The 18,930-nt window shown below is 43.6% G+C and overlaps 3 protein-coding genes across 8 annotated transcripts in view; 2 read left to right on the top strand and 1 right to left on the bottom strand.

The window, feature by feature from the left end:
• Positions 1 to 174: 174 nt before the first annotated feature.
• Positions 175 to 2,724, top strand: LOC105188276 (uncharacterized). Its single transcript, XM_011149645.3, has 3 exons — positions 175 to 636; positions 731 to 889; positions 2,089 to 2,724. Exons 2-3 carry the CDS (start codon positions 742 to 744, stop codon positions 2,400 to 2,402), a joined length of 462 nt encoding a protein of 153 aa, XP_011147947.1. The 5' UTR covers positions 175 to 636; positions 731 to 741; the 3' UTR covers positions 2,403 to 2,724.
• A 51-nt stretch (positions 2,725 to 2,775) lies between these two features.
• Positions 2,776 to 10,544, bottom strand: cmb (combover). 2 transcript variants are annotated; one of them, XM_011149643.3, is made up of 17 exons: positions 9,413 to 10,544; positions 8,682 to 8,808; positions 8,457 to 8,593; positions 8,241 to 8,339; positions 8,021 to 8,134; positions 7,539 to 7,934; positions 7,152 to 7,451; positions 6,850 to 7,092; positions 6,654 to 6,783; positions 6,393 to 6,536; positions 5,846 to 6,317; positions 4,783 to 4,911; positions 4,455 to 4,706; positions 4,169 to 4,346; positions 3,875 to 4,066; positions 3,547 to 3,666; positions 2,776 to 3,435 (listed from the first exon to the last, which is right to left on the bottom strand). In XM_011149643.3, the coding sequence occupies exons 1-17, from the start codon at positions 9,563 to 9,565 to the stop codon at positions 3,280 to 3,282; spliced, it is 3,342 nt and encodes a 1,113-aa protein (XP_011147945.2). In that variant the 5' UTR covers positions 9,566 to 10,544; the 3' UTR covers positions 2,776 to 3,279. The 2 variants fall into 2 exon arrangements, with proteins under 2 accessions (XP_011147945.2, XP_025158506.1); XM_025302721.1 differs by having other exon boundaries at positions 9,659 to 10,543.
• Positions 10,545 to 10,891: 347 nt separating this feature from the next.
• ATP8A (ATPase phospholipid transporting 8A1) overlaps positions 10,892 to 18,930 on the top strand; it is a 29,693-nt gene continuing 21,654 nt past the window's right edge. For 4 of the 5 annotated variants that reach the window (XM_025302680.1, XM_025302669.1, XM_025302675.1 and 1 more), the window contains exon 1: positions 11,363 to 11,476. In XM_025302680.1, coding sequence (XP_025158465.1) covers positions 11,378 to 11,476 — 99 coding nt within the window. In that variant the 5' untranslated portion in view covers positions 11,363 to 11,377. Of the gene's footprint in view, positions 11,090 to 11,362; positions 11,477 to 18,930 lie in introns of those variants that run through there. The other variant, XM_011149636.3, reaches the window with a different exon arrangement.

The following is an 18,930-nucleotide window of genomic DNA, read 5'->3' as shown; positions in this document are numbered from 1 at the left end:
AGAGAGAGAGAGAGAGAAAGAGGAGCGAAAAGTAGCGAGAAAAAAACTTAGAGGGCACTACCGTAAAACTCTTCGGCTTGCACATGCGCATGCTTCTTTAACATTGGCTAGAATGAGAAGAGCTTATGCTATCGCTCATGTGTTAGAAAAGTTCCGACAAATTCCAACGACAAGTCGCGTTAGCGCATGTACCGTCGTACCACCTACGATCAGTTGCACATTCGTTGTGCTTCCATGGGATTGTTGGTGTTGCGCTTCCGTTGCTCCGTGTTCTAACTGGCTTCAGTGGTTACGAGTAATCACAGTGTTTGCCTATACAATAGTCGTGCAAGTGCGATAGTCGACACACATCGACGAATTACGCTGTCCGTGTGCAGTGATACGTGATCGATAGTGCATAATAGATCGTGACGAACCGGTAAACTTCATGCCCGCAACGTGCGACGAGCCGTCGTCCGCCTTTCCGTTTAGCAAACCGAGCAACACGCATCGCGTCTACGCAACGGCACGCACGTCGCGGTCTGTGACTGAGAATCCGCAGCACGTGCTGCTTTAACGTCGGCAATTGGCTACTTTTGTTTATCATATAGGCAATCGCGTCGCGATCGCGCATAGTACCTGCGAAAGTAATTAAAGGTAAAGATAAAGCGTCCGTGGAGACCTGCGGAAGAAATGCTCCGAGAGATTCTATGCCCCCTCAATTATTTCCGGATGTTTCCAATGATTGCAGAAAGGTTAGCGATGGGTATCTTTAGCGGTCAGCAATGTTGTCCACAAGCGGTGCAGCACGAGGCGATGGACATCGACGTCCCACAATTCTTTCGCAGAAATTGCAAGCGGTCCTGGGATTATGAGCCGTGCGACGTAGAACCGAAAAGGTTTCGGCGAGGTAGGAAAGAATTAGAAATACTAGGATTAGACAAGGAAAAATTAACAATCACGCGCTCGCCACTTTCTCGCGATCGCGAGCACCACGTCACCTACGCACGAATTTCAAAACAAAGTCGGGACGATTTTCTTTCCCGCTCGTCAATTCATATCTTGTACGTGTATCGTGAAACATACAGAGGCCGCTGCGACACTCATTATATTCAGGCGGGGAATAATTAAAAGGGTATATATAGAGTAGACGAGCTGAAAGCAGTCTTTTAGGAATTCTTTTTCTTAGAGTGGAGAATATTTAGCGAGGAAGTAATCGAACAATTCTTTTTTTCTTTTTTTTTTTTTCTTTAAATGTGTATACTTTCAAATGTTTAATAAGATGTTTAATAAGGTGTTAATTTTTGGTGGTAAATAAGTGCTATGCAACACCATCGACGTTCGTACTCTCTGTAGTTGCTCGCCAGAATTGAAATTGCCATAATTCTGCAAATCTTCATTGAGATAAGAGCAAGATTCACACATTCATTAGTAAAACCTTATGTATTTCAGGGAATGTAAAAAGAAAATTGTTAAATTTTATTACTTCTGTTCACATGTACTCTCTTTAAAACACGACAACAGGGATTTCACTTTAAAGATCTATTTCTCTTACTTAAGAATTACTACCTGCTTATTTTTTACCATTGTCTGGCTTTTGTATGCATGCAGGATGCATAATAAGCAAACTCTCGTTTTTCTGCAAACAATAAATACATACTACTTTTGTACAAGTGAAGAAATTTATTGTTTTATTAATTATAAGTATTATTATATAATAATATAAATGTTATTATATATATAATATTATAATTAATATTATAATAGAAGAAATGTGTACGAATTTTTACAAGCCGATAACAATACTCAGGCACATAAATGGTCGATTTTTTTGCTATGGGTTTGTACATTAACATCTGTGACCACAGAGACTCGCACATCCGATCCTGACATTAAATTTATTTTGAAGCTTGAGGCATCCTGCGACCTTCATATTACAGATCAATGGTATGTAACGGGAAGTATGGATGCTAATAGTTTTTTTCAGAAATTAATAATACTTTATAGTAAGTTAGATATTTTTACTGTTAAACTACTATCTGCTGACCAAATCAATGATATAGGGAATAATTAGCAAAATCAGTTGATAATAAGGGTGCTCCCTTCTAGAAACAGGTAACGGCCACATTCACTATGAAACGGAAAACACGAAGACTTACACAATGGACCAGATGCAAGACCCACCGTCGTCGGTATATTTAAGTACCACAGGCCATAATTACCACTCCTATTTCTTGCCCGTCGATAAATCTAGTTCAATAAGTGACTCAGGTTGTAAATATATTTCGTCGAGCAACAATTCTAAGTCAAATAAGAGCGATGCAGAATATGAGAGAATGTTATTTGAGACACATGGATGCACTGTATACCATCATCAACGGACTCAATTGTTGGATAATGACCATATCGAGACAGAATTCTGAACAAAACGTCTGGCAGCTAACAGTTTGACATTTTTAACTATATTTATACTTGTGCTAGAAAATTTTATTGTGTACGCATTAACGATACATGAATAGATATATTGTAAAAATGAGAGAATAAAAAAATGTACATTACTTTTGTAAAACAGTATTTCACAGATTCACATATGGAAATTTAATAATAAGTCTTGACATATATTTTGTAAATCTCAAAATAGAGACAAAAGTTTTGTAAACTGTAATACATTACAATATAACAGCTGTACTTTGTTATGTATTATAGTTTTGTACGTGGACACACAATAAATACTTACTTTTCTAAGTTGGCAACATAAACTTTTTATCCTATTACATTAATATATCCACTTTTAGAGAAACGAAAGAAAAAATTAAAAAAAAGGCGAAATATATCACTTTCGTAAAACAATAATTAACACTTATGCATCCAGACAGAATTAATAAATGTTAATGCATATTTTATAAATGTCGAAATACGTACAGCAAGTTTTATAAATTGTAATAAGTTACAATATATAATATAGCTGTAAATCATTATACCCAAATCAGTTGTCTCTAGGCAAACTTGTAACGTAAAACTTCAGTTAAATGTGTAATTGTAAATTCTGTCTGATAATCTATTACATATTACATGAAATAATATGTGTATTGATTGCAAAGTTTCCAACTTTTTAATAGCTTACTATTGTATCAAACTTCTATTATTTATTAGTTGATACTTTTTTTAAATCGGAAGCAGTAATAAGCCAACGTCTTGTCAGAAATCTAAACCTGATACACTCATCTCTTTTCCGCTATGCTTAAAATAGCTACAAGTCATTTATATAAATAACGCGCATCATGGGGCTTATGATGCAATCTAGTAATAAAATTTATCGAGTTCGGTATCGTGTGCTCTCTCGTCTTCAGTTTTAGCAGCAAGACTTTCGAGATCAGGAGCAATTCCTTCTGCAGCAATAGGACAAGACGCTGCTTCTTCTTGGCCTTCGTCATTAACCATGTCTGTAGTAAAAGGCTGAAGAAATAGAAGAAAAATAATATATACATGATACATTTAATATCTTTTGCATCGATTTGCATCTTATCCATGTAGACATTAGAAATTGAAAAAAAAAAAGATTAATACTTTTTGATTTCTCGAAGATTCAGGCCTTGATTGATCGGCTTCCGCTAAGTCTTCATTATAACCAGGTTTCCCGTTAGAAGTGGAAGGGAGAGCACTGGCACAGTCGAGTGAAAATGTTCCCTAACAACGATAGATATCATAATTTAGGTAGACAATTCTTCCTTTAAAGCACCAGAGGTACTGTAGTCGATGCTTTTTAAAATATGTGAATATGCAATAAACTTTATAATTTTCATGATATTTACTTTGTTTTATTTGTATGGTGTGATCTATTTGTATTCGCAATATTTCACATATATATTCAAGTTAATTTTATATAATTATTTACCGATATATCCAAATGGTCTATCAATGGTACTTGTGATGCTGGCGAGGAGGCAGTGTCTATGACATGAGATGTTGCAACTAATTCAGTCGCAGACGATTGATTTTCTAAACCAAAACCTAATATCGCACCAACATCCGAATCTTCGTCGCTAGACTGGCAGCTTTCACTCGGAGTTAAGTCAGTCACTTCGTTCTGTGCAAGTTTGTAATTTATGGTGGCAAAATTCAATATTATAAAGTAATTTATAAATGCATGCACATGCTGAAGAATAATATTTATAAACTGTATACTAACCAACGGATTATTCATGAGTGTTTGCGTGTCTTGTAGTGCACGGAGTGAACGCAACAATTGAGGCCGCAATCTGTGGTCTTCGCTAATAGTTTTAATTTCCCTCAAGATAATTATTAAATAATCGGGCCGTCTTTTATTTACCGCGATAAGTGAACTGAGTGCTTCTTTCATCTCTGAACTATAAATAGTAAAAGTAATATATTATTAAGATTAAGATTACTGATATATTTAATTAATATTTAGCACAGTTATAGTTCTATATCCGATAAATCTTAAAGATTCAAACCTTAGATTATGAAGGAAATTATCATCGTTCGTTGTAGACGGTAGTCGGAAAGAACTGTGAGCTTCTTCCCAAAAGTTATCAACTTGCTGAGATACTTCATTCGCTATGATATTACTGCGAATAGTGGTGTTTTCTCTATCTTGTTGTTGCAGATTAGACGGTAATTGTAAGTTCAGAGAATATTGTGCTTCTGCGCCAGTTAGCGGTATGGGCAAGTTGTCAGTTCCTTGTTCTCGATTCCGTTTGTCTTTTCTTAAAAATCAAATGGACACTTATCATACAAAGAACATGTACTAATTATTGATTCGATTATTTTTACGCTACATACATCAATGAACTGTTGACACCACTTCCACTTGGACCAATCGTGTTTGCAGAAGATGCCGAATTCACCACAGCCGTCGGAATATCAGTCATTGTCTTTACATTTCCTGAGAGGAGATTTTGTCGAGAATAGCTGGAAATAAAGAAGACACAGTTAAGGCAAAAGAAGTAATGCACGTTTATAAGTTTACGTAAAAATTCAAATCATGCCAAAATCAATTACTGTAATACATAAAACAATTTCATTATGAAACTTTGAATTAAAATGGTGAGAAGGAACATCGGTTTTAAAGAACTGTAATTAAGTCACAAAAAATATCAGTGTTATAAAACACTTATTGTCACTACATGCATTTAATATTAGTTGTTGGAAAATTTAGGTTTGATAATGTGTCCCATTCAATCTTCAAAAATCCACTTACATACCCATGTATTACCTACCAACAAATGTCCCTTATTTAGTTTCATTTGTATTAACCACAGGATTATGTAACTGAATTGTGAACTTATATATGAGCTATATACGTGCTTATATATGATCTTAAACAAGGGTAGCGATAAATGAGAAGTATAAGACACAGAAAGAGAGAAAGACAGAAAATGATATTTATTACTAAACGTAATGTAATACATTTGGATTTACAGAAAAATTAAAAACAATAGCGATTTATCTGGGAATTACGAAAAATATGTCATAAACAAACTTGGGAAAGAGAAAGAGAGGAAAAGATATAAGAAAATAAAAATGTTTAACTACCAAATTATTTCATTAAATGATTTTTGTTCAAGTTCAGTAATTATTATGAAAATTCTATTAATATCATAAATCAGATTTAATAAGAATCAGAGAGAGAGATTTTTCAGGAAGCTTTCTATATGCACCCGAATAATAAGTCAAGGTTAACAAAAGTATAAGTAAATACATAATGAGATATTATTTCCACAATCTACATTTTAAAATATATGCGAATATTAAAATTAGTTCCTTTTTTAAAGAATTAAAAATGTTGAGACATGTGTGTATATATATATATATATATTCATCGATTTGCGAATAATTTTATTACCTGCGAAAATTGTCCCAGTAGTTGTTTGCTCTGTTACCAGGAGGTACTTGATTGTTCAATTGTTGTTGCTGTTGTTGTTGTTGTTGTTGTTGCTGCTGCTGTTGTTGTTGTTGTTGTTGTGAGTTAGTGGTGATTACTGGAGTATGTGACAGCGCTGCTGAAGAATTCGGTAACGATACAAGATTCGGTAAGGATGAACTGGGAGGTAAAATCGCGTCCAATGTGTCACCGAGATGATGAACGCTGCGACTCAAATTAGAGTATTCCTCCTGATTTTCAGTATTGTTGGCACGCTGTAGAGTCTGATTTTGCCTCAGCTGTAACTGCAACTGTGTGATAGCTGTGCGCATAGATTGTAACTCGCGTTGCTGCGCCCATAATAGATGACAACACTGATGTATTGTCGTATTCATCATTTGGAGCTGTTGAGCTTGCGAACCCAATATCAGTTGTTTATAGTATTCAGCTGAAGCTACAACAAAAAGAGGCACATATATCACTAATACGTCCTTCTTTAATCTCTGCGATATTTAAGCTGATGCTTTACCATGTTGTACTTGATTCAAAGGCGGTAAAGGACAGCTCCACCAATTCCCAGGAAAACCATTCTCGATAGCAGCAGCTTGTGGACCGACATCTAATAAATTGTCCGATGTAGACACGCCGTCTACACTTTGCTCATTAGAGCCTCCTGTAGTAAAACAAATGATAAACATGTCACTTACTGATGTCATTGTTTTATATAATTTGATTCAATTAATAAAATTAAAGAATATCTGCTTCTAATTAATATAAAACTAATGCTTACCTATGACGGTAGAAGGTGGCCAAACATTTGCAGGCGTGCTAGTATGACTAACTTGAGAGCCAGAACTTCTTTGACTATTTAGATCCGGTCCCTGGGTATCCCGATTCACATTACACGGTTGGGCTTGTTCCTATTTTTTATAAGAAAAGATTATATAATTACGTAAAAAGAAAACACGAAAAATAAAAATATAGACCTTCTTTATAAGATCTTCCAGTTGACGTCTTTTTGCTTGTTGAGACTCCGTACTAACATTATTACTCTGCTTTTTTTCGTTTACACTTAAAGGGGTAAGAGCTGGAGGCGGGGTTGTGGGTGGAAAAGAAGACGAAGAAGTAGAATGAGTAGCTGTAGATAGTGATGACTGTTTTAAACGTTGCAATTCAGCTCGCGTGGTTTGAAGTAAAGCCGATTGTTCCTTGAGTTCCCGCGTCACAGCCTGGAAGAAAAAGACGAAAGTAATATAATCTACGTAAAATATGATCGCGATATGTTTACCTGTACATCCTCAAACGTAGGCCTGTCACCGGAATTACGCATCTTGCCATGGTTGATGTCGTCACTGTCACTGTGACGTTCGAACGAAATGTTCACCGCATTTTCATCCTCAGTGATTTCCATGTCCGCGGCTCCTTCGCTATTGACATCAACATCCTGCTCCAATTCGGAAGTGGAATCTACGGAATCACGAATTCTTGTGCTGTCCTCCATTAGAGCTTTTATATGCGCAAGCTGCGCTTTCATAGCCTCCAATTCCGCGGTTTTATCTCTTATAGTGTTTCGTGAGCCCTCGGAACTCTGAAAAATTAATAGAACTCATCGTAATAACGAATACTTATATAATAAACTCATATTACATTAACAAAGAAAAGGTGGAACACTAACGCAGCTGCCTCTCTCGAATGACTCTATGGCCTGTAATTCTGCTACCAAATGATCCATATGTCTCTTCTTGATCTGAAGTTGCGCCAATTTTCCTCGTAATGCCGCTGTTTCCGACTCCAGTTGATCCACATTAGCAGGACCCGGCAAAGACGCACGATTGCCTTCCCACGCGACGGAATTGGATGTATTCTGATTCTCTTGCTGCAGAAGCATCTGTTGCTCTTGACGCACTTCGTTTAACCTTTCTCTGAAGCGCATCTGTATTCCCACCAAATCAGCTTGCTGCTCTTGCAATTGGGCGAGTTTGCTCTGATACTCTTCTACCTTTCTCCGTAACTGCACTTCTCTATTAGCATCGCCATGCTCGTCCATGTCCTCCCTTCCATTTTCACTGGTCTGTAAAAACAAGACATTGAGTATTATAAACACATTTCACATATTAGCTTCCATGTTTTTATCAACCGTTAAACAATGTCAACAACCTCGTCGGAAACTCCGTGATTATGATATTGCTCTAATAGTTTGGACAGCTTCCGCTCACTGTCATGAAGATCTTCTACCATTCTACCCAGTTTTTCATTCTGAGCTTGTGCGCGCTGCAAAATATTTATAGTTACAGTTACAGCAAACACTATAAACATTACATCCTTTCAATGATCAAATATTAAATTCATATTATTACTATGTGTGAGTAATACTCACAGGATCAGAAGATTGACTAAGAGAGTCCATCATTGTTGCGGTGACCTTGATATACTCCCTGATCTGATTTAAACGGCTCTCTACTTGATTTCTGTCAGGCTGTAAAGAATAACATGAAATTACAAAATTACCATGTTGTATTGTGTATTGAAATGTACGATTACAGAAATCAGGTGTAAAATATACTGTAATGCAGTTAATAATACATCACAGTACCATCTTATTCACGTTGGAGGGCTTTGTTCCTTGTAATCGCAGTGGTGATTGATTTCTAGGCTCAATGGGTGGAACCATTTTTGTCCAAGCACACTCTTCTGTGCTATAGTTGTACTGCCTTGCTGAACTATGTGATACTGCAATAGAATTATGGATTGAAAATGACAAATAATATTTCTTGTACGATGAAGATATTTAGATAGAGTGAAACACATATATGCATACCAAAGTCTGATAAATCCTGATAAAAGTATACAGGCACAGAAGAAGTAGTTGATCTAGTGTTACTGTTCTTTGCTGCTCTTGATGATTCACGTTCACGCTCGCTCACTGGTTGCCACTCCAATTGGAACTAATATGCAAATTATCTATGTAGAATATTTTTATAGACACAAGAGCACAAAATATATTTGCAGGAGGATTAGAACAATGGTGACTCGAGTACCATAGCTGTGCCAGTGTGGAATCATAGCTGTAGGTATGTATTCTTAGAGTAAGAAACACCCCACTATTCTGTAGCCTATTAATAGATTAAGTACGACACTGCTGAGCTGAGCAGCTACTAGCAGCGTATTTGTCAGTAGGTTCCAGGCACTCTGTGCCACCAAATATCTTCTAACTGCTGTACTATAATTGTCTTTTGTTTTGTATCTTTATCACGATTATTTTATTGTTATTATTTATTTATGCAATCCTATAAATATGTACATATTTTTCACAAACATAAAAAATACAAAAAATCCTACCAAACAATGATTTCTAATAATGTCTGAAACACCAAATAATATTCCTTTAATTGCAAAAATGTTAAATAATCACATTTCAAATGTCCTTTCGGCGGTCTCACACCTCTCTCATCCTTATTAAAATAAAGGGAAAACAAAGGTAAGAGATAATGGAAAGAGACAGCGAAAGAGGGGAAGGGAAAAAGACGTTAGTTCTCTTGGTGGATTTACCAAATTGTTAAAATGTTGCGGGTGGCCATGGTAAGCCGAGCGGTTTGCGATCTGCTGATTAGCGGCGGACCGTTCTCGGTTTCGATCGTTCCTCCGATTGCTTTTCGGCAAAGTGCCCGTGTTGCGAGGGCCGTCGTTAATACCGGGCAACATCGCCGCTTTCTTCGCGAGCGCACTGCACACGTCGGTTATGTTAAACAACACACACACACGTTCGAACGAGTGTCACTGTTACCGCGTACTAACCTCGCGCAGTGATTGTTACGTTAGCTCATCAGCTATCTGTTAAACTATCCATGCGCGTGTTGTATTTACTTGGGCAACACGGACGCGACGAGGCACTATCGCGATGGGCAAACGGTCTCGCGGGGCTTTTGACAGCACGAGAAGAGCAGCGAGTGAAATTCAACGCGAAATGCGATCTCCTACGCAGCGCGCATCTTGCGGCGATGCGAAATCACGCCCGCGTCGTCGGTCTCTTACGTCAAAATACTTGGCAGGTCGCGCGCGCGCGAGATCGAACGAATAGACTGCTATAAATAAGACAGGCCATTGACGTGTGCACCGCGATAATTGCGACCGACGACTTATATATCGCTCGCGGCTTTGACAACCGATCTACCGATGCTCCGACGGGAAGTTGCGGCCATTTTTAAATGCTGCATACGACTTTGGTATATCTGTTTATTTTGCAGCTGCACTTTCTGTATTTAAAGCAAAGCGGACGTAAAGCACGACTCCAGGGCGCAAATTAATATGGTAAAGAGTGTAGAAGGTGTAAACTGCAGCAAACGGGAATATCTCTCTTTCTCTCTCTCTCTCTCGTTTCAGTAGGAATCCGCGTAATCGAGGGAAACCCAAAAACAAACGGATGAGGAACAGGTTCGCCGTACGGTGGCGCCACCTAACGGCAGGCAGCCGGTAGCTCGCGAAACCGCACGGGGCGGTCTCGCGCCGAGACGACGCGGCGAATAGGCAGGTGGTGTTTCCCGCCTATGGCTCGCGAGGAGTTAATAATAAATAATCTCGCGCTAATGTGTAGGCCAGCCGTAGGTTAGCCGTGGTAGTCTTTAAGCTGCAGTCTTACGACCGAGCGTCATATCTCGGCTGAATGACGAGCAGCGCGCGGCGAGCTGCCTCGTGCTGAGCGCTCGCTCGCAACGCGCGATACTTGGAAGCGCGAGTCGCGCCTAAAATCGCGCGCGTCTATTCGAACATTCGGCAGAGAAGAACGGAGCCTCGCCTCGCCTCGCCTCGCCTTCGCCTTCGCCGTCTTCGTCTCGTAGTCGTTATCCTCATCGCCGTGCTCGGCGTTATCCTGCCGCCGTCGTCGACAGTCGAGCGTCGGACTTTCTTCATGCGGCCGAGCGGGTCGTGCTCGCGGTTCGCACGCGCTCGCGTGTGAGAGAGACGCGTGCGCGCGCGCGCGCGCTCGCTCGTGCGCTGCGAGCGCGGCGTGCGTGCGTGCGTGCATGCGTGCGTGCGCGCGTGTGTGTCGCGTCCTGCGTGCGTGCCTGGCCGCGCTCGTGCGCGGCGGGTGTACGCGCGTACGTGCGTGACGTTTCCCGTGGAGTTCGCGCACCGTTGGATTTATCTCTCGACGCCGTGAAATGCTGACGAGCTGGCGACATGCGTCTGACGGCATAGTCAATGCGGGCTACGCGCGACTACGCACGGGTAAGTGGCTCTCCTCGCTTCCTTTCACTTTCTCTCTTCCTCTCTGTCAGCTGCTGCGTGCTCCGCGCGGGACGATTTGTGTCGCGATGGGATTTGAGGTTAGGACGCGGGCAGCTAACAAGTGCGCGCCTCGAAGGGCGCCTCTCGCGCGCGCTCCCAAGGACGCGTCTTCCGCGAAGCCTCCGATTGCTCTTATACAACACGGACATCGGTAATGGATTTTGAATCGTCCTGACTCTGAGCTAACACACAGCGCGCCCGATGTGCCGGATGATAAGCTCTCGAACAATGGAGCCTTGTTGCGTGCTTCTCCGGCTTTCTTTTATTTCGGCAGAGCGACTTTTCCGATGTCGAGTCGAGGATTACAGGTTACTTTGGATCCTTCGCGTGAGTCGTTTTCCCTCCTTCTGTGCGTGCATAGCGTTCCTCGGCGCACTTTGTCCTGGAGTGAGTACACTTGAATCTTTCTCTCGCAGTCGCCCGACGTCTCCGGGAAATTCAGACAGAAAGCTGCTGCTGCTGCTGCTGTCAACGCGCGCGCAACTCGCCGCGTCACTCGAACAATATTGTCACGAATTTTCCGTCGAGCGCCTGGCAGATTGTTGTCGAATTTCCGCGGAAACGCGAGTAAACGGTGCAATGATGCTTATAAATATTCATCGAGAGCGATACCCTTGACATTCTCGCTGTATTTTCTAAGACGCTCACGCCTATCTAATAACGTCACGAATGGATTTCGCGTTGTACGTGCACATGTCCCGTGCGATACGTGGGAGAAAATAGTCGTGTGTAATAATTCAGCGCGAGAGAGAGGAAGGTATATTCACTTTTTCTCCTCTTTCTTCTAGAGTCCTTTACCTCGGAGATACGCGCACACATATCCCGTGTCTCCCGTGTGTAACGTTGACACGTATTAGCCGTCTATACTTGCACAGAATGCCCCCGAACTATATCGCGATCTATACGTCGAGCACAATCGCGACTGCTTGGGCAGCGCAGTAGCGGTCCGATTTACTACTCTGAGAACTGGAGAAAATCAATCTCGCGATTAAAGTTGGAACTCGCATTGGAGGCAGAGTTCGCGTCTATCAAGAAAGAAAGAAAGAGAGAGGTGTGTGAAACGGAGGAAATTAGGCAGCGAAATTACGCTGGCTCATCAAGGTTCACTCTAAAGTATCGCACATGGACGACAGTAATCGAAGGATTCTCTCGTTAATTGCTCCTAATACTCAGCTATAATCGAACGAACGAGTCTCCGCGAAACTCTCTTATGTAATTATAGGCTTACCTAATAGCCGGCCGCTTTTTCCATATTTTTTCTTCCACTTTTTGCGATGTTCGGATAATTCCTGTTTGCAAGTGGCCGGCTAAATTTAACGACAAGTCCATCGCGCGTTCGCGGCATTGTTAGGCGCAAGGACGCGTTGGGAGAGAAAAAGAGAGAGAGACACAGATAGTATGTATAGTCCGCCAAGAGAGAGAGAGAGAGAGAGAGAGAGAGAGAGAGAGAGAGAGAGAGAGAGAGAGAGAGAGAGAGAGAGAGAGAGAGAGAGAGAGAGAGAGAGAGAGAGAGAAGTTGCTCAATCGGCCGAGATATCCCGATGCAATTTCGCCGATATTCGCGGAATTTCCTCGCGAATTGTCGCCCAAAGCATAACTCGCCCGGTGGCAATTGACTACTTGTTGCATAATGCATCGATCACCGTGACCTGCAGCACTGGTTACAGCGTCTTTGTACGACTCGCGGAATATGTACGAATCGACGCGGCGGTGCGCGAGCGCGGCGTAGCGTTTCGATTTGACATGTCATCGCTTATTTTTACCCTCATCGGTGTCGGCGTCGAACATCGCACCGATCATCATTTCCATCGTCTCGTGAACATATCGGATTGCATTTGCAACACTAGTCTCGCCCGGCGGCATGCAGCTTCCGCAACACTATCGGTTCGATTAATTAACACGCGTCGTCGTCAGGTTACGTCGCAAAATTGCAATTCAACGGCGAATCGCAATCCCCGGCATTCCGCGGGCGGGTTAATTTTTAGGGATGAAGAATACCTTCCGATTGTAGGACAGTAGTACGCTCGTGTGGTATGTCACGTATAAAATACGGAATTAGTGAAATTAATTTTTTTTCTTTCCTAATTAGAGCCCGGTTGATTACGATTCGTTCGTCTCGCAAACGCGAAGAGGGCTGTTTTTCCGCCACTTTGCGTATAAGCAGCATTGCGAAGTATATATACTCTTTCTCCCCGACGAAGTGTAACGATGCATCGATGAAGTCGATGCATCGTTTCTTTCATTCAGAAGCCTGAACCCGCGGCCTTGAGGTAACTACCCCGAATGATCGATAAAATAACGGCGGCCGCTTTAAATCCGGAACGCCGTGCGCTACTCACGTTAGCGTCGTGTGTTAGCGCTTGGTGGGTGTTTAGTGTGAAATTTATTCCTACGGAGATATATCTCGGCTATTTGCAATTTTTATTTCGTTGCCGAGATAAACCGCGACAGCTGATAACGAGCGAAATACAAATTGGCCGAACAGTCATGCTCGTTGTTGCAGGCGACGAAGAGGGTGTCGTCGCGAGCGCGTGCTTTGATCGGAACATAAATTCGCGATCTTTTCCCGAAATGACACGTACCCGCGCGATAAAGGGATCACACGTTATTGTTATCCTAACGAAGATCACTTTTAATCGCGTCTCGCTGTTCGCGGAACTTTGTGTCACGCGAGATTACGGAATCTCGGAATCAACTGGTTCCTTCCTTCAAAGATTCTCTTCAGCATCGCGCCCCTGAAGCTCGTCTCAGGGAATTCGCGACAATTTCGAGCGCGAGACGGAATTCCGTTCTGCAATTCGTCATGCCGCGTAAGACAAGGAATTTTCGAGGATTTATCAGCTCAGAAGGAAGAAGGTGACGCTCTGTGAGTACTTAACTGCCTTTGTTTTTCATCACGTTTGCCTTAAAATCCGCGATTATACGGTCAAGCGGATATATCTAGGATTATACCTGAGCTTCTCTTTTTTCTCTCCGTGTCGTGATAATAACGCCTTATAATTTCCATGCTCGCATAATTTGATGCTTCTCGGAATACTGTTATGTCGGAAAAATGTATTTCTTTCTCTCTCGCTTGTATTAGACCTTAAAAACGCTCCGTATATACACACGTGTATATTAACGTTCGTGATGACCAAGCGAGCAAGGTATCGCGTGAATTAATTAGCGTTACCTCGTCGTCCTGTCCATGGTGTATTTTTAATACCGAGACCACGCGGAACGCGCGGGTGGGGCCTTTTGCCTCGCGTGAGCTAAACACCGGCCAACTTTTCATTTCGTACGTTCCAATTTCGTTGGGTTATTTTCGTGAAGAATGGGAGCGGCCGTTATGACATGTCCCCTCGTTTCACAAATTCACGCCAATGTCACCGCTACCCGCCCTCGGCAATCCGTCCCGGCTAAGAGCATTAACATCATTTTCGAGTCATCGCGAGTCTCGCGTCGACAAAGCGGCGCGCCATTTGCTCCCCGATGAAGTTCTCCGCTAGCGCGTCTCGCCCCAAATATTTTTGGCAACAATCTCACGAGAGAAAAAAAAGAAGAGAGAAACGTTCGGTCGAGCGCGGAGAATTTAGGCCTGTTCTTTTTCGCTGCATTGCTGCACTGATGCAATAAGTTAGAGTGAGACAAATATATATATTTGTTTCACTCTAACTTATTGCACCAGTGCAGCAGTGCCGCGAAAAAGAACAGACCTTTTATCTCGCGCTAGTGCACGAATGACTGTGCTCTCTCGACGTGACGCTTCATCACTTTTAAAAAAAATATATATGTATAGAAAATTGTCGAAAATGTATTCGAGATGAAGCGCGCGCGCACACGTTTTATCTTGAGCGTGCACGGCGCTTTTTCGAAAATAGCACCGTTGATAGCCATCGGACAGGGCGTATCCCGATGCCAACAATCGGTTTTCATTAGCCGACGGCAATGGCGAGATAGTCGGCCAGATAAACACGACATTCGCGAGGAGGAGAGGAGTGCGATTGTATGCGAACTTTGTAGTTTCGCGAGGTGCGGCCGACGACGCGACGCGACGTGGCGCGCCGCGTCGCGTCGCGTCGCGTCGCGTCGCGTCGCATCGCATCGTAGCGCGTACCATACTTGACCCAAATTTCCAATAATAAGGCTTTCTTCCTTCCTTCCCGTGGGTATCAGTAGCATGTGGAATGTTAAAAAAATCGCAGCGGTCACCGCTGCACGCGCGAATCTCGTCAGTGATGAATTACGTGTCATGGCGCGTCACGCGAACTCGTTCTAGACGTTCAATTTAGATTCGGCGGGGGCCCGCTTGAAATAATGCTCGGCCGACTCGGTGTAAAGACGTGTTGCGCGCACGACCGCTTACATAATCACGCTCGGTCGCGACTTTCGTAAGTGGCTGTGTGTTTATTGTCGTTGCGGTACGAACTTGCATATTGACCCCGAGCGAGTCCTCGATAAGTCGCCCCCGTTGCGCGTGGCACGACGTGAGCGCCTCGCCTTCGATTTTTCCGTCCCTCGCTGGTAAACATCGGCACGAAGAACAGCACGTGGAATTTTTACCCCGAATCGCGCGAGCGAATTTCACGAGCGCGACACGTCAGGGTCTCTGTTGTATTTTTGTCCGGACAATTTTTTTGGGAGCTCTTTGCTGCTCTACAAGTAACGAAATCAATGAAATAATAATAACGGTAACAATGAAATCTGTGAGTTTTATCTCAGCGCTGTATACGCTGAGAGAAAAAAAATAGGACAAACGTTCCTAAATTTATAATTATTCGTGATCTCAACTGTATCTTCTCGTTGTCCTAAGAAAAAAATAGTAGTTGCGCATACGCGATTATTCTCGCCAATATTATAACGTTATATATAGCTTATAGCTAAACTTATAGAAATAGTTCTCCTGACTATAATTCTTTCACCATGCTATCAGAGTTACAAACTTTTTTCTTAGCGCAACTACAACTGATGTTCGTGCAGCAACTCGCGCAGCGAAGAGGAGATTGTCGGCCATGGGATACCGACGAGTCGTAAATCCGAGACAACGATCGCCGGTCCCCGGGTGATAATTGCCCGTGTAACGGTATTACACGTCGCCTCCCCCCCCGTTTGCCCGCAATTCCACGCAAAAGACCAATTCCACTCTCTCTCTCTCTCTCTCAAGCCGCCCGGCGTCCGCTAATGGCAAAGGTTACGCGGCCTCATTTCGAGGAAGGGTGTGGCATCACGTGCGGCCTATCGATAGATTCGAGCGTCATTATCAATCGCGAACACGTGCACGTCCACCTTCCTGCGAGGAGCGTAATCAATGCTCACGTACGCGGGGAAGTAACGTTATTTGACGGGCCGCGCCTTCCCGCGCGCCTCCTGCGTCGCTTCGTCCGTTCGGCTCCAGAGAGGGTTTCGTTTGATCCTCGAGCGACGCGCTCGACAAATATTTACAATAGGCACTTTTGCAATACCGTCTCTCAGATACGGTAAATGTAAATCATGAACGTTACTCGCTCAGAAATAACGTTGCGATATACGCGACCAATAGCATTCACGATTTACGTTTACCGTATCTGAGTGACGGTATTGCAAAAATTGCCTGATGTGTTCGCAACGGAACGGGACTCCTTGTTGCGTAGGAACGACCGGATGCGTGAGACTGTCGAGGATCGAACGACATCCGGTATGTTACTCAGGCAGTCGTCGCAAAACGCCTCGTCTAGCGCCGCGACTAGGAACCTGAGGACATTGGCCAACCCTGAGGCATCCACTTAGCCGTTTTTCGTGCCGCGCTAATTACGCCGGCTTATTAGCGCCGTGTCGCGACCGGGAGCGGTAACTTGCAATAGGCTGGCTCGATAGGTCGCTCTCGCTATATAGAGTGCTCTCGTTTCACACACGGCCGGTTCCGTCGTGCGAAAGACACTCCGGGGAACCGACATTTTCCGCCGGTCGTCACGGGCTGTAGACGTCCTTTCGGGAGAGACACGTCCGAACGGGCCGTTTGAGTAGAAAGAGCGAATCTCTATAATGCATCCGCGCGCGGCGCGAGGCGAGCGAAATGACGACACAATCTTGCGCGGTCACGGCGGCTTCATTATCAACTCGATAAAATTCAATTATTCAACGCACCTCGCGCTCGCGTCCCGGCGATCCTGCCGATCTACAATGGCCTTGCCCGCGAAGGAGAGAGCTCGTCGTCGATATTATCGATCACTGCGCACTCTATCATCGCGCTTCGTTTCGTCGCGACGAACCTATTCATTTGCAGTTTATAGCGGCTGCGTTATTGATGACGCGCGAAACGGCGCGTCTCTCTCTCGCCGCCGCGGAAATGCTCGCAAATTCCTGGGAACACGTGAATAATTCGCTCTTATACGCTATTATTACGTTCGGCGGAGGACGACGTCGGGAATAATTGAGACCATTATTAATACATTGACTCTCTGCCACGTATCGCGCAAGTGTGATACATTGATACGTCTCTTTAGGCGCCGGTATTACGTAAAGAGATGCGATGCCGTACTTACCAATTAACTTTCTAACTTTGGTAACAGCAAAGTACCAAACGTGCCTCCCTAATGTGAGAAATTAATTAAGCAGAAGGAAAAATTTTGTGTGCGCGGTAAGTTTTGTTTTTCTTCCGGAAATTCCGTGACGGTTAGTGTTTATTACGACGAGGACTCGAAGGGCATCGCGCGAGGACGACGAGGGTCTAATGGTGCGAAAGGCATGGGCGAGAAGGGGGGAGGGGGGGGAACGATTAGCTATTTATGAAGTATTTCCGCGCGTACAGTCTTATTTATTGAAGGGTGCGGGATTATCGCGAGTTGTGCGAGCGCAAAAGGTTAATAGAATCGTATGGCTCGACAATCAGTGGAATCTCGGGCTTATCAGATTGAGGGTCCACGACGGCCGATCGATACTTCTATCAGACAGGCGTCGCCGGAATCGCATTCAATCACGCTGATAGGAATAATTAAGAACGGTAAACTGGACTCCGTCTCGAAATCAATCTTCTTCGGCGAACTCGGCGATTACCTCACGTACAGACACCGCCTCGCTGCGCGTTCTGGAGCACGCCAGTTCCTTCCCCGCTTCATTTTCAGATAAATAAGAGTGCAGTCCGCGTCTTCTTGAAACGATCGAACGGTTGTCGACGGCGACGCTCGGATTGTTTCTCCGCGATCGCGCGAGATACAATCGCCCCTGCGACGCAATTTCGTGTGCGACTTTTTTCGTTCGATCCTCCGGGAAATGTGCGATATCCGGGATTTCCGAGGTGAAAAGAAACGTCTCTCATGTATTATAAAGCAGAAATTTAGAAGAGAATATATTGAAGTCGAAAGCGAGAGAGTCGCCACGCGGGCGAGTGGACAGTAACGGATTACTCAACGACCTGAGGAAAGTGACAAAATGTTACGATTCTTCTTCGGATCAATTCCTCAACAATAAACCGAGAAACCATTAGCAATCAAGGCGATATAATCAGACAACAGACCTCGGAATTGTTGCCCCCGATAAACTCGTGTAGCGAAACGCCGTGCGATGAAATTGCATAACGAGCCGAGGTTCGCTTCACGCCTCCCCTCTTCGGCGGAATCGCAAATGTACGAATATTTCCCTTCCTCTCAGCGTCATGCTCGCGGCAAAGTTGAAAGGGCACGACTCAACCTGAGTACTCGCGGTTGGTCATCCCAATCGAAGGCCTACCTGTCGAAGACACACACGTCGCGGAGGGACAGTCTCGATACAACCGTACGAAAGGACAGCCAGCCGGCCGGCCGGCTAGTCGGAGTCGCCATAGAAAT

This window comes from Harpegnathos saltator, unplaced genomic scaffold, assembly GCF_003227715.2.
Source record: "Harpegnathos saltator strain DR-91 unplaced genomic scaffold, Hsal_v8.6 scaffold115, whole genome shotgun sequence".
Lineage (NCBI taxonomy): Eukaryota > Metazoa > Arthropoda > Insecta > Hymenoptera > Formicidae > Harpegnathos > Harpegnathos saltator.
This window is presented reverse-complemented; position numbering and strand designations above follow the sequence as displayed.